This window comes from Dromiciops gliroides, chromosome 4 (genome assembly GCF_019393635.1).
Source record: "Dromiciops gliroides isolate mDroGli1 chromosome 4, mDroGli1.pri, whole genome shotgun sequence".
NCBI lineage: Eukaryota > Metazoa > Chordata > Mammalia > Microbiotheria > Microbiotheriidae > Dromiciops > Dromiciops gliroides.
Window position 1 is genome coordinate 215,986,200 of NC_057864.1, and position 14,627 is coordinate 216,000,826.

Genomic DNA, 14,627 nt, shown 5'->3' on the forward strand with positions numbered 1-14,627 from the left:
TGAAAAAATAAAGTTAGAGAGATAAACATAAGTGATATATAATTGTAGTGGTCTAATTTTGTTCCTTTGCCTTTCTTCTCACTGCCCCCCCCCCCACCATGGACTGAGATCACTAGGGTGTCCTTTTAGTTCTCTCTTTATCTGACTTCTATAGTTGAAGTCTATTTCTTGGGATTATTTACTCCTCAACTCTACTACCATCTCTTTTAAATTCTCTCACTTTTCTCTCCCATTTATTTTCCTGTTGACTTTAATGTAGTTATATATCAAATGCTTTGGGGTGAGGGATATGTGTACTCAATTTTCTTTGCCTAGTTCATGTATGAGTGAGGTTTGTGAGATGTCAGCACCCCTGACTCCTATCTTCCTTGTTTGCACATTCTTCTGAGTTCTCCAATTTATGTGCAATAGTAAATTTCTCCCCCTTCTCCCTCAGTTCTTCCATAGTATATTCCTTTTCTTCACTTCCTTAAAGCAAGCAGAGTAAAACCACACCCAATCCATTCAGTTGTCTTTCTTTGCTCCATCTTTTTTTTTTTTAAGTGAGGCAATTGAGGTTAAGTGACTTGCCCAGGGTCACACAGCTAGTAAGTGTTAAGTGTCTGAGGCCAGATTTGAACTCAGGTACTCCTGACTACAGGGCCAGTGCTCTATCCACTGTGCCACCTAGCTGGCCCATTTGCTCCATCTTTGACACTTGAAGTAGGTGGAATTTGGAAGAAAGAATGGTCTTTTCTCCACCTATTAGGAGGCAAGCACTTGATCATCATTTAACTATTTTTAATTACTCAAATATATTTATATTTCTACTCTTTACTTGTTTCCTTTAGGTTTCAAAGATTCTACCCAACTCTTGTTTTCTCAACAGGAATGTTTGAAAGTCATCTATTCTATTAAAGATACATTTTTTTACCTCAGTTTTGTAAATTATTATTCTTGCTTGTGTGCCTTTTTCTTTTGCCTTTTGGTATCTATTATTTTAAGTTTTCCTTTTCTTCATGGTGATTGCTGCATAATCTTGTGTGTTCTTAACTGCATTTTGTTGGTACTTGATAAAATACCATAGCCATCCAGGAAGAAAATTTTCTTTGTCCTAAAAGTCCTGAATTTTGGCTAACATTTATGGGTGCTCAATTTGAGATTGATTCATGTATTCATTCTAGTTTTACTTTGACTTCTGACTCTAAGAGCTCTGGATAATTTTGTTTATGATTTCTTGAAAAATAATGTCCAGGTTTTTTGTTTGGTCATAGTTTTCAAGGACTCCAAAGATTCTTATATTATCTCTTCCTGCTTCCCAAGTTAGTTGTTTTTGTGCATATTTCATACATCTTTAAGCTTTTTTTGTTTTTTATTTATTCTGATATTTCTTTTTATCTCACTGAATCATTGATGTTTGTTCCTTTCTATTTTCCAGAGTATCTACTACTTCTGTAAGATTTTCCACCTTTTCTTTACTTTCTCAATGCTCTAATTTCATTCTTCTTGTTTCAGCTTATCCTTCATGTATCTGACTCATTATTAGTAACCCTATTGGACAATCCATTCTTTTCTTTTTCCTGGAGTTCTACCTGCAATTATTATGGAGTTATTTCCTTCCTTCCTGTGGGGTTTTCTCTTGGAATTATTTAAACTATATTATTTCTTCATTGCATTCGGAGTTTTCTTCTATTTACTCATGTCTTCAGCCTCACTTCCTGGACTGAAACTTTGCTCCATGTTCAAGCTCTGCTCCCTGTTCCCCTGTCCTGCTCTCTTGGGTAGGATGGTTAGGTCCAGGTCCTATATCCTTACAGTGGCTATTAAAAAAACTATGGCTGAACTTACATATTCTTATTGTCACATATGCATGCTATATAAACTCTCCCTTCTTTCCCAACCTCCCAAAATGCCAGTCTGGAAGAATGCTGATAGAGAGTCCAGTCAATTTATCTTTTCTCAAGCCTTACAGAGAGGCTTGTGGATTAATCAAGAATTTGCTATTGGTACAGAATTATTATTCTACAACATGAGTTTCCACAGAATTTACAATGAATGGCTAGAAACCAACAGTGACAAAGCAAATCATCTAGCATCTATAAATCCCAAGTCTGAAGGTTTCTAAGCCACTAACTGGCTTGATCAAGTAGCTTCTCCTCTGCAGGCCCCTGTTCCCTTCTCTCTAAAATGGGGTTGGGGGGAAGGGGGAGAGAAGATTAAATGCTAATATCTTTTCCACCTCTAAATTCCAGGATTCCAGGATCCTTGAGATTCTTATCCTACATCTTCAAAACTGTTCTTGCTAAGCAGAAAATCCCATATTAGCTTTTTTTTTAAAAAAAATTTTAACATGGCTTTAAATTTTCCCTTTTGGAAAGTAATGCTGTGTTATTTTATTTCACTAGATTTGCAGGAGACAACAGCATTAAGATCAACACTCTCTTCAGGTGACGGATTTTATGGCAGGTTTTGATGCTCACATGCCATGAGAATATGACACCTGCACCTTCATTCAAATGTCCTCTTTCTTTGTAGCAGCATTTTGTTTGAGGAATAAAGGATGTCCTTTGATGGTCAATCATGAAGCTGGGATACACTGAAGTCTACCTGCTGACAACCAAGAGCTATGCTGAAACATCAAATGATCCACTCCCAGAACCTTCATAACACAGGGACAAGGATGTCAGACATACCTGCCAGGGCTTTTTCATAGTTCTTCCCCATGGAAATGAAGTTCCTGAGGCTAGGGTTGAACTGTTCCATAATTGTCTGAAAAGAGACAGAGAAAAGGAAAGCAAAACATTAATATCCTGGGTATAGATGACTACCCAAAGCTTCAAGATTCTGGGAAGGAGGGAGGGGATGGAGAGGAGAAGAGACTGTAAAGGATATGGGCACCTTGGCACCAAGTTTGTTCTCATAGCATCAATAACATCACATTGACATAGCAAGAATAAATTTGGAAAGGATCTTCAAAGACTTCCTCTAGCCCTGAGCCTTCAGTCAGGTTTCTCAACATATGTTATATGTTAGGCAGACATTTCTCAAACACGGGGTAATGTTCAAGCTTGAACTCTATTTTCTAATCTTTAAAATGGGAGCTGAACTAAATGATTTCTAAAGTTCTCTTTCATTATAGTTCTATGAAAATTTGCAAATTTCAAGTCTTATGACCCAATTATATTTAATCAGTATTAATGAGAAAAGTATTCTCATGCTGTAAACATCCCAACTAGTTCTATATTCCACGAAGGACCAAAGTTCAAGCACCAACAATCAGAAGTTCCTATAATAAGGAATTAGAAGAAATTTTACCATTGAGGCCCAATAGCCACTTTTATCATGGGGTTAAAAACAGCCCCAACATTAGTTGACATCAAACCAGACAACTATGTTAGAAGGAAGCAATGAACCCAAAACCACCCAAAAATTCAAAGTTGCCGATGAAACGCAGGTCTATGGAGGGTTTATTATCTGCATTTTATCTTAACTATGGTAAGAAAAGGGAAGGCAAAGAAAGAGGAAAAATTGATTATCTTAGGCCTATATACTTGAAAGCTATAGCAATTTCTATACAAACACTTCTAACTTTAAGTTCAACTTTACATAAAGAAATCCACATTCCAAAAAACCACCTACTGTAGAGTACTCTCTCTGTTCCTGCCCCTCAGCTCAGCACTCTACAGCCTCCCCCCCCCTCCAAAAAAACCCCTTCTTACAAGTAAAAGCAGAAGAACTGATGGGGGGACCACCACTGCCAGATAGGGACTTGACTTTGGAGAGAAGAGACCTTTGCCCCTACTCTACCCACAAACCCTTGTGAACACTCTTGCTTCTCTGTCCCTAGTCCCCAAATTCCAGCATGTGCTAGGCCTGCTCCCTCCAAAGGCATGGAGTTTTCTTTCGGTTTCCCTGCCTCTCTCTCTTCCCCATAGCCTCAGCAAACTTGTATTACTTAATCTTTAAGTAGAGGTCTGTACTTATGGAAAGCAAGAATTGTCTGTATTATGGAAAACCAAGACATTCCACCGTGATTAGTTTCTCACTCAGGCAGGCAAACAGGCAGGGAGTAGACAAGCATTTATTAAGTGCTTACTATAAGTCAAGCACTGTGATGAGCTCTGTGGATGTAGTCTCAGTCCTCAAAGAGCTCACATTCAATTGCAGAAAATAACATGCAAATAACTATGTACTTATAAGTTATATAAAATGTAAAGGGAAGGTCATTTTAAAGGGAAAGGTACTAGCAGTGTGGGGAACTGAGCTAAGTCTCAAAGGAATCCAAGAAAGCCTGGAAATTGAGGTGACCAGGGAGAGTGTTCGGAAATGAGGGACAGCAAGTGAAATGACATAAAGTTGGGAGATGGAATGTTGTATGCAAGGAACAGCAAATAGTCCAGGTATCTGGCGGTACATAAAGTGTAAGATGTCTGGAGGAGTAGAAAGAAGCAGGCTATGAAGAATGTCAAACAGAGGACTTTCTATTTGTTCCTAGAGGGAAGAGGGAGGCACTGGATTTCCTGAGGTGGGGTGACCCAGGGGCAGGTGATATGATCAGAGCTGGATTTTGGAAAATCACCCTGGCATCTGAGTGGGGAAAAACTTGAGGAAGGGAAGTGGGACAGCAGACTCTGGCAATAATCTAGGCATGAGGTGATAAGGATTCTGCATCAGGGGACATACTATTTAGGGTAGAGTGATCCCAGTGGGTTGGAGCTCTGGTAGCAATTTCAGTAGCAGGGCCAAGCATACACCCAGCCTTCCCACTCATTTCGATTCCCATTTTATTCATTGTTCCCCACTAATCTGCCATTTTAGCTCAGCAGAATAAAGAAGGGTATTTAAAGAAGCTGAAGAGAAGGTGTTTAGAAGGGCAAGAACTCCAGAGAGCCATTTCTGTGGTCCCCGCTCCATTAACCCACCCTTCTTTGGGCTGCAGTAAAGGTTCCAGTAACAGAAATAGTCCTGCAAAGCAAATAGCTGCAACCAAAGACTCATTCTTAGAGTAGCCTTAAGGCTGGGTTATGAAACAACCAAACCACCTGACACAACCAGCATAATACAGTAGAAAGAACACAAACCAGAGCTGGAATCAAAGGACCTGGGTTTCAATCCTAACTCTGCCACTTACCACCTGGGTGACTTTGCTCAAGTCACTTGTTCCCGGGTTCTTCATCAATAAAATGGGGGGGGGGGGGAGAGAAGCTAGGTGGCTCAGTGGATAAAGCACCAGCCCTGGATTCAGGAGGACCTGAGTTCAAATTTGGTCTCAGACATTTGACACTTACTAGCTATGTGACCCTGGGCAAGTCACTTAACCCCAATTGCCTCACCAAAAAAAAAAATTAATAATAATAAAATAAAATAAGGGGGATGAATTATGGTAAATGAACACAAAGGAATATAAGTGGTACCATAAGAAGTGGCATAAGGTATGGATTCAGGGGAATCTAGGATTTTGATAAATGCAATCCTTTTGGTTGCTGAGCAGCAGCTGATGCAAGTTTTTATAAAAATCAACTAAAGCAATGCAGAATGCAAGATGGTGGTTATGCTGAAGTGTAACTAGAAACATATCAATATTTAATATTTTTGATAAACAACCTTTCAGGTTTTTGTAAGCTTGTGGCATTTATACTTCTGAAGTTAATAAAGTGAAAGCTGCACTAGGGACACAATATTTATCACCTACTTTATACAAAGTAACATGCTAGACACCAGTGATACAAAGACAAAAATGAAACAGTCCCTGCCTTCAATGAGTTTATATGCTACTGAGGAAGGGGAAAAGGGGAAGGGAGAACTCTAGGTGGAGGGGTGGGCAGAATGCGTAAATTCAAAATAATACTAAGTCATTTCAAGAAGGAGCATGTACATTGACACTGATACCCAGTCCAGAGACAGATAGGAACATATTCCTTGCCTAAAAATCTCCTTCATTCAAGTCAATTCAAAAAATATTTATCTTGCCCCTACAATATGTATGTGTGCAACACTTTGAATTAGGTATATGGAAGATTTTTTTTAAAACCGGCTCCAGGATCCTGTCTCCTTAAGAATCCCCAGTGACCCCTTCCTATGCCCAGCCATTTACATACAGGAGTAAAAGATTAAGGTATGCCATAGTTGAGCAATAGGATAACTTTGGCTTGTTTCTGGGGCTTTTAGACAATGGAAGGAATCCCATGCAGGAAAGAAAGAGAGGACTAACCAAGGATCTCTCTTTTCGAACTTTAATAAGCTATGGTTGTTGGATGGGAAACACACCCAAAGGCTTCTGTGGTAAATCACAGTGGATTACCCTCTCGCCACAGCTGGCAATGCCAAGTTGTAGAGTGACTCTATGGAAACAGCAGTGAGGTTTCACTTCCTTAGACTCATTGGCAGAGATCATCCAGGAGGAATGCAGGTGTGAGTGGGTGGGGACAGAAGGGAGGGTTCAAATGCATGCCAATATCACTGTCACCTGGGTAAATGCCACCAGGCTACCTCTCTACGAGGAAACATTCTCCTGGGTGGAGAGACGAGTCAGCCAGGAAACTGTCATTACTGCAACATAAGTAACACTGTGTCTCAAAAGCTTTGGGTTTCCATATGGACAAGTGTGGGGCATGGGAGAAGGGCAGGAATACAGAAGAGGCAAAATATACCAATACTACATAGCTCAATGCTTGAGGTTTCATCTTCATTAGTGGAAAAAGCAGTATTTTTCTCCAGAAGGAAAAAAAAAGTTTATCCATCCCCACCCCCAGGCCCAAAGAATAGACCTTTTGTTCAGTACTTCGTTAGGCTCTCTGGCTATGAATTGGTCATCTAATTCTTCTCTCGTCACTCAATCTCTCTGTAACTATAGCATCTTAAAAGCAAGACAAGTCCAAGAGCTGACCTTTGCTTCGGGGTGAACACAATGCCCTGTGAAAATGGTCCCAGGCTCTTGAAATGAAGCAAAAGATGGAGGGGTTACTGGCAGCTCTCCACGGTTAAGGTCAATAGGGCCTGAGTCCAAGTGCAGTCATTCTGGATTCTATTAGAGCACGTCCCCCAGGTTTTTCCATTCTGACACTGGAGAAGTTTCTGTCATCTCCAGCATCACACAGTTCAAACTAAAAGGTTAAAGGACTAAGTATTTATAAAGTCCAAATGTATGTATTACTGTCTGAACTAGAGCAAAGGCAAAGGCAGTGCTTAGTAAGAAAAGGGTTATACACTGATCAAGAGGCATGCTCCCTTTCCTACCCTACCTCACCCCCCCAAAAAAAGGGAGCCCTGATGCTACTTATTTGGGGGTTTGGCTTTTAAAAAAATTCAAATAAAACCTACACTCACATTAATTTTTATTTTAATTGATCTTTTTACATTATCTTCATTTCCAAAAATCCCTCTCCACTCCTCCCCCAATTTTTGTAACAATGATTTTTTTTTAAAAAAAGGAGGCGAGCAGTTCAACAAAACTAAGCAACCTGTCCACTAAGTGTGAACATGCAGTGTTCCACAGTCCACAGTCCATAGTCTAACACCTCTTAATGAGAGAGTACATAGGTAATTTGACAGTATTCAATTTCTTTTCTTGTTGTTATTTCCATTTCCATTGTCGTAGTCATCAAGTATATTGTTTTCCTGATTCTTCTCACTTTACTTTGTATCGGTTCTATAAAATCTACCCCTTCTTACAACATACTGATATTTTCTTCATCGACTATATTTATTTATCCATTCCCCAATTACCAGGTAGCTATTTTGTTTCCAGATCTTTGCTAATAAAAAAGTGCTACTATAACTATTTGTGTGTATACGTACACACACACACACACACACACACACACACACACACACACACACAGAAGGAGATCTATGGAACAAAGAATATAGACATTTCAGTCATTTTCTTAGCAGGATGGTTGGATCAATCCACAATTCCACTATCAGTCTTATACATCTAGGGATGTATTTTCTATTTGAGTCCTTTAGGAATAAGATCACTGTCTTGGGTCAATTCTCTCAGTTGATGATGAAATTAAATTAAACTAAGATCACAGGTTTAAATGCCTGGGATAGTTGACGGGATACCTGCACTTGAGTTTCCTTCCATCTCTGAAAATTCTATAAATCCCTGAATGGACTAGTTGGCTTTATTCTTCTAACATAGACTATACCTCCTATGGCCCATCACAGAGGTATCCCAACAAAAGTCACCCCCACAATCATTTATCTTCAAATGAGAGTGATATGTTACTGATCTCCCACTAACAATCCACAATCCTTTCTTTTTAAATATCAAATTCCTGAAAGGATAAAGATTTGAATAGATTTGCCTCGGTGGTATAACATGACATTCACAAAATTGACTAAATTCCCATTTATCGAATGGATATATGGCAGAAATATCCTCCTCTACTATTGATGGAAATGATCTATTACTACTTTAAGTTTTTTAATAATAATATTTTCTTAACTACAAAAACGTATGGGTTGGATTCTAGAAAAAGCCTTGAAAGGCTGGGTTGGAAAAGTAGGTAGGACTGGGAATCTGAGCTGGGAAAAGTATGATCCATTCACTGTGAGTATTTTAAGTCAACCAGCAATGATGCCTGTTATGTGTATATATAATGTACAGTGCTAATCATTGGAGATATAAAGATGAAAAAGATAGTCTCTACTCCCAAGGAGCTTTATGGTCTGTAGGAGAAAAGACATCCAATCAAGTAGTAATAATAAAAGCTAGGTATATAGGAGAGGGTTAAACATAATGGGCTGAGAGATTAAGATAGAAAGAGATCACTTCTATCTGGGGAGATATAAGACGGCATTAGCTGAGCTATACCTTGAAAAAGACAAGAATTTCAACAACTGGAAATATGAAAAGATTCTCCTCCAAGAGTAGATGGGATTAGGAATTACTGATCAATCCAGTTACAACTGAACATAAAAGACAGGAAAGAGAATAACTATGAACTAAAATAAACAAGAGGAGCAACATGATTTCAGGCAAGGTAATAGTAAAACCCAGACAGAATAAAATGGTATAATGAGGAAAACTATATTATTCATAAAGACACCATAAATAACGAACCAATATCAATATTTAATATATATGCACCAAATGGCAAAGTATCTCAAACCTAAGGGAAAAGTTAATTGAATTGCAGGAAGAAATTGACAGTAAAGGTATAATAGACATCAATATATCCTTTTTGGGCCTAGACAAATCTAACAAAAAGATAAATAAGAAATAAAGTAAGGGAACTGACTAGAACTTTAAGAGTTATGTATGATAGATGGCTTGTGATTACTAAACAAGAGCAGAAGAAAGCATACATTTATCTCAGCTAGGCATAGCATCTTTACAAATATTCGCCAAGTCCTAAGGCATAAAAACCTTACAAATACAAAAATAGAAATATCAAACACATATTCTGCTGACCACAATGCATTGAAAATTATACTCAATAAAGGCACTGTAAAAAAGGGATTTAATCTTAAGATTAAATTTATATGTAACATTTCCAAAAGTGACAACATCCTTATTCTATCATGCAGATGTATAATAGAAATGCCCTTTCCTAGCACTAATAAAAAAAAATCTGTTACTACTTTAAGTTTTTTAAGAATAGCATTTTCTTAACTACAAACATGTAAAGATTGGATCCTATAAAAGGCCTTGAAAAGGTGAATCAAAGAACAAATCATATAAACAATAAAAAATTTAATCAAAGAAAATTGTGACAATGAGACACTGTACCAAAATGTTTGTGATACAGTTAAAGTAGTCCTTAAGGGAAAATTTCTATCTTTAAATATATTCAATAGAAGAATATATTAGTGGAATATAACTAAAAAAACTAGAAAAGCAACAAATCAAAAAATCCCATCTAAATACCAAAATAGAAATATTGAAAATTAGAGAAGAGATTGACAAAATTAAAAGCAAAGCCCACTTCAATTCGATAAATTGATAAATGAAACTAAGAGCTAGATGTTTTTTTAAAAAAGTTAATGGTTAACTAAATTTTAAAAGAAAGCCAAATAATTTTGTGAAAAATTTAAAAGGGGGATTCACAATTATTGAAGATGAGATGAAATGAAAGAAACTGTCAGAAACTATTTTGCCCAATTATGTTAACAGGGGTGGCTAGGGGGCAGCTAGGTGGCGCAGTGGATAAAGCACTGGCCCTGGATTCAGGAGGACCTGAGTTCAAAGCCAGGCTCAGACACTTGACACTTACTAGCTGTGTGACCCTGGGCAAGTCACTTAACCTTCATTGTCCTGCAAAAACAAAACAAAACAAAAATACAAATAACAAAAAAACACACAAATGAAAACCGATTATGTTAACAAAACTGATAACTTAGATGAAATGGCTGAATATTTTAAAAAACAGAGATACTTAGCTTAACAGAATGAGAAATAGATTATTTATATAACTCAATATCAGAAAAAGAAATTGAACAAGAAATATATTAATCCCCAAAGGAAAAATAAGGATCAAATGGATTTACAAGTGAATTATAGAAAAAAATCAAAGAGCAATTAATTCTAATATTACATAAACTCTTTACAAAATAGTAATAAGAAAGTTTTCCAAACTCTTTTTTATGATACAAATATGGTCTTGATAACCAAATGAGGCAAAACTAAAGCAAAGGGAAAAAACACTATAGAGTAATATATGTATAATTAACAAAGGTACAAAAATATTAGCAAATATTTTGGTCCCAAAAAGGAGATTTTAAAATGTATGCACTATGAGCAGGTTGGTTACATAGAGGGTTAGTTAGATATAAAGAAATGTAATAGTATATAATAACAAATGTAATAGTACATAATAATAAAAAAATTTTTTAAAACATCATATCAATACATCCTAAAAAGGTTTTTGATAATGTCAACACCCATTTCTGTTAATTTAAAAAAATACCCCAAAAAATATACACACCCACTAGAAAATATAAGAATAGATGGATTATTCCTTACTATCCAGAGCCAACATCATGACTCCCAAAATGTAATGGAGAAAGGCTAATGGGCTTTCCATTAAGATCAAAGGTAAAAACAAGTCCATTATCACTACTATTATCTGATAAAGTTCTAGAAATTTTGGTCATAGCAATAGAAGAAAAAGAAATCAAGGGAATAAGCAAAGGAAAAGCAGAAACAAAACTAACACTTTTGCAGATGTTATGATGTTTTATCTAGAGAATCAAGAGTCAGCTAAAAAACTAACTGAAAGAAAATAAATCCACATGAATCATCAGCATTTTTGTATATTACCAACAAAACCCAGCAGTAATAGAGAAATTACATTCAAAATAAGTACATAATGTATAAAATATTTAGAATGCTATCTACCAAGACACACAGAGTAACTATATGAATACAACTACAAAGCACTCTATACAAATAAATATAGATCTAAATAATTTGAGAAATGTTAACTACTCATGGATAGACCATGCTACTATAATAAAAATGAGAAGACTCCTTAAATTATTTTACTGTAGTATCAAACTTCCAAAGGATTACTTCACAGTGCTAGAAAAAAATAAGTCACCTAGAGGAGAAAATAGGTCAAAAATCTTGAGAAAAAGAATGAAACAAAAAAGCAGGAAGGAAGGGGGAATCTATCAGTACCAAATTTCAAAGTATACTACAAAGCAGTAATAATCATCAAAACTATTTTGTTACTGGTTAAAATATTGATCAATAGATTAGGTATACAACATAAAGAAGCAAAGGAACATAGTGGCCTATAGTGTTTGATAAACTCAAAGATCTCAACTGCTGGGGTAAAGATTGTGAGAGAAACTGTAAAGTTGTCTGTTAGAAGTCAGGGATGGGGGCGGAGCCAAGATGGTGGAGGAAAGGCAGTGAGCTCCTGAACTCATGACACGATCACTCCAAAAAACATCCAAATAATGCCACAGGAAAATGCCCGGAGCAGCAAAACTCACAGAAGAATGTGCTGAAATCATCTTCTAACCAAGAACGGCTTGGAAGGTCAGAAGGAGGGAGATGTTGTGCTTATACAGGAGTTGAGCCCAACCCCACAGTCACCCTGACACAGATCCAGTCCCAGGAAGGCCTCACCAGAGAAGCAGACCCCCAGAGCCTCTGAATCAGCTGAAGCACCAGTGTTGTCTGGAACTAAGTTCACAGTCTGGTGAGTGGGCTGAGCCCTGGGCAGGGGGGAGACTATAGGGGTCTATTCTGGTGCTAAGGCAGAACTTGGATTTTACACCCCTGCTGAGAACCAGGTGGTAGGCTCCAGTAGCAGTGGCCCAGGTGGGGGAGGGGCACAGGCTCGTCAGAGCTAACAACCACAACACACAAAGCTGGTTGATTAGCAAGTTGGTCTGGGGTCATCTAAGGACCAGGGAACAGGTCAGGTGAGTGAAGAACCTGATTCTCCTTAAATCATACCACCTGGGACTTCTTAAGCTTGGGATACTGCAGCCTGGAAACAGTGCCCCACTTTAAGAAGCTAAAAGTCTAGTAAAAGAAAGGCAAGATGAGCTGACAGAGAAAGGTGAGGACCATGGAAAGTTTCTTCAGTAACAAGGAAGACCAAGGGGCACCCTCAGAGGAATATGTCAATATCAGGGCCCCTATATCTAAAGCTTCCAAGAAAAATACGAATTGGTCTCAGGCCATAGAGGCACACTCAAAAAGGACTTTGAAGATAAAGTGAGAGAAGTAGAGGAATAAATGGAAAGAAAAATGAGGGTAATGCAGGAAAGACATGAGAAAAAAGTGAACAGCTTGAAAAGTCAAATTGGTCAAATGGAAAAGGAGGTACAAAAACTCTTTGAGGAAAATAATTGCCTAAGAATTAGGATTGAACAAATGGAAGCCAGTGACTTTATGAGAAACCAAGACAAATCCAAAGCAAATCCAAATGAATAAAAAAAATAGAGGGCAATGTGAAATATCTTCTGGGAAAAACTGCTGACCTGGAAAATAGGTCCAGGATAGATCATTTGAAAATTATTGGTCTACCTGAAAATCATGATCAAGGAAAGAGCTTAGATACCATCTTCCAAGATATTCCCAGGGAAAATTGCCCTGAAATTCTAGAAGAAGAAGCTAAAATAGAAATTGAAAGAATCCACTGATCACCTCCAGACAGAGATCCCAAAAGGAAAACCCCTAGGAATATTATAGCCAAATTCCAGAGCTTTAAGGTCAAGGAAAAAATATTGCAAGCTGCCAAAAATAAAGAATTCAAGTACTGTGGAGCCCCAGTCAGGATAGCACAAGATCTAGCAGCTTCTACATTAAAGGACCAGAGGGCATGGAATATGATATTCCAGAGGGCAAAGGAAATGGGATTACAACCAAGAATCACCTACCAGCAAAACTCAGCATAATCTTTCAGCGGAAAAAATGGGACTTTAATGAAAAAGAAGACTTTCAGATATTTATGATGAAAAGACCTGAACTGAATGGCAAATTTGACTTTCAAATACAAGACCCTAGAGAACCATAAAAAATTGGAGCTGGGGGACATACCTGAGGTCGTACAGTGGGTGACTGTCTTGTGTCTGAGGCCAGGTTTTGGCTGGGATCCCCCTGGGTCCAGGGGTGATGATGCCTTGTCCACTGTGTCAACTTAGCTAGGTGATGACATCTTTAGGGTTAATTGAGTGGTGAAGGGAATTCACTGGGGGAGGGGGAAGGGCATAGGTGAAATCCTACATGAAAGAAACAGGAAAAGGCTTATGGAGTGGGGGAAGAGATGGGAGAAGATCAGGGCAGTAAATGAATTTTACACTCATCAGAAAAGGCTCAAAGACCTCAATCTCATTAGAATTGGCTCAAGGAGGGAATAATGTACACACTCAATTGGGTGGAGTAATCTTTCTAACCCTGCAGGAAAATAGGAGGGGAAGGGGATAAAGAGAAAGGGGCAAAAGAAGGAAGGGCAGAGTGGGGGAGGGGACAGACAGAAGCAAATCCCTTTTGAAGAGTGATAGGATGAAAGAAGATGGATAATAGAATAAATATCATAGGAAAGGGAATAGGATGGAAGGGAAACAGTTAACAATAGTAATCATGAAATAGAGAAAAGGGGGAAAAATTGTACAAAAAATATTTATAGCAACTCTTGGTTGAGGGTAAGAATTGAAAATCAAGAGAATGTCCATCAATTGAGGAATGATGGAAAAAGCTTTGTTATATGATTGTAGTGGAATGGTCTTGTGCTACAGGAAATGACAAACAGGACGATCCCCCAAAAACCTGGAAAGACTCATATGAACTGATGTATAGTGAAGTGAGCAGAGCTGGGAGGACATTGTGCGTAGTGACAGCAGTATTGTTCAATGAGCAATTGTGAATGAGTGACAGCAGTATTGTTCAATGAGCAATTGTGAATGACTTAACTACTCTCAGCAGTGCAATGATCCAAGACAATCCCAAGGAACTAATGGGGAAGCTTACTATGCACCCCTATAGAAAGAACTGATAAAAAGAACACTTGTGGATTGTACATATAAAAAAGAAGAAGAAGAAGTCAGGGATAGAGCAATCTCTCTCAAAATAAGCTCCAAACAGATATATTGACTTAGATATAAAAAGTCACATCATAGGGGCAGCTAGGTAGTGCAGTGGATAGAGCACCAGCCCTGGAGTCAGGAGTACCTGAGTTCAA

At 37.9% G+C, this 14,627-nt stretch overlaps 1 protein-coding gene across 3 annotated transcripts in view; it reads right to left on the reverse strand.

The window, feature by feature from the left end:
• The window catches only part of BAIAP2 (BAR/IMD domain containing adaptor protein 2), a 179,295-nt gene that overhangs the window by 134,552 nt on the left and 30,116 nt on the right, over positions 1-14,627 (reverse strand). For all 3 annotated transcript variants that reach the window (XM_044001249.1, XM_044001247.1, XM_044001248.1), the window contains exon 2: positions 2,673-2,748. In XM_044001249.1, coding sequence (XP_043857184.1) covers positions 2,673-2,748 — 76 coding nt within the window. The remainder of the gene's footprint in view (positions 1-2,672; positions 2,749-14,627) is intronic.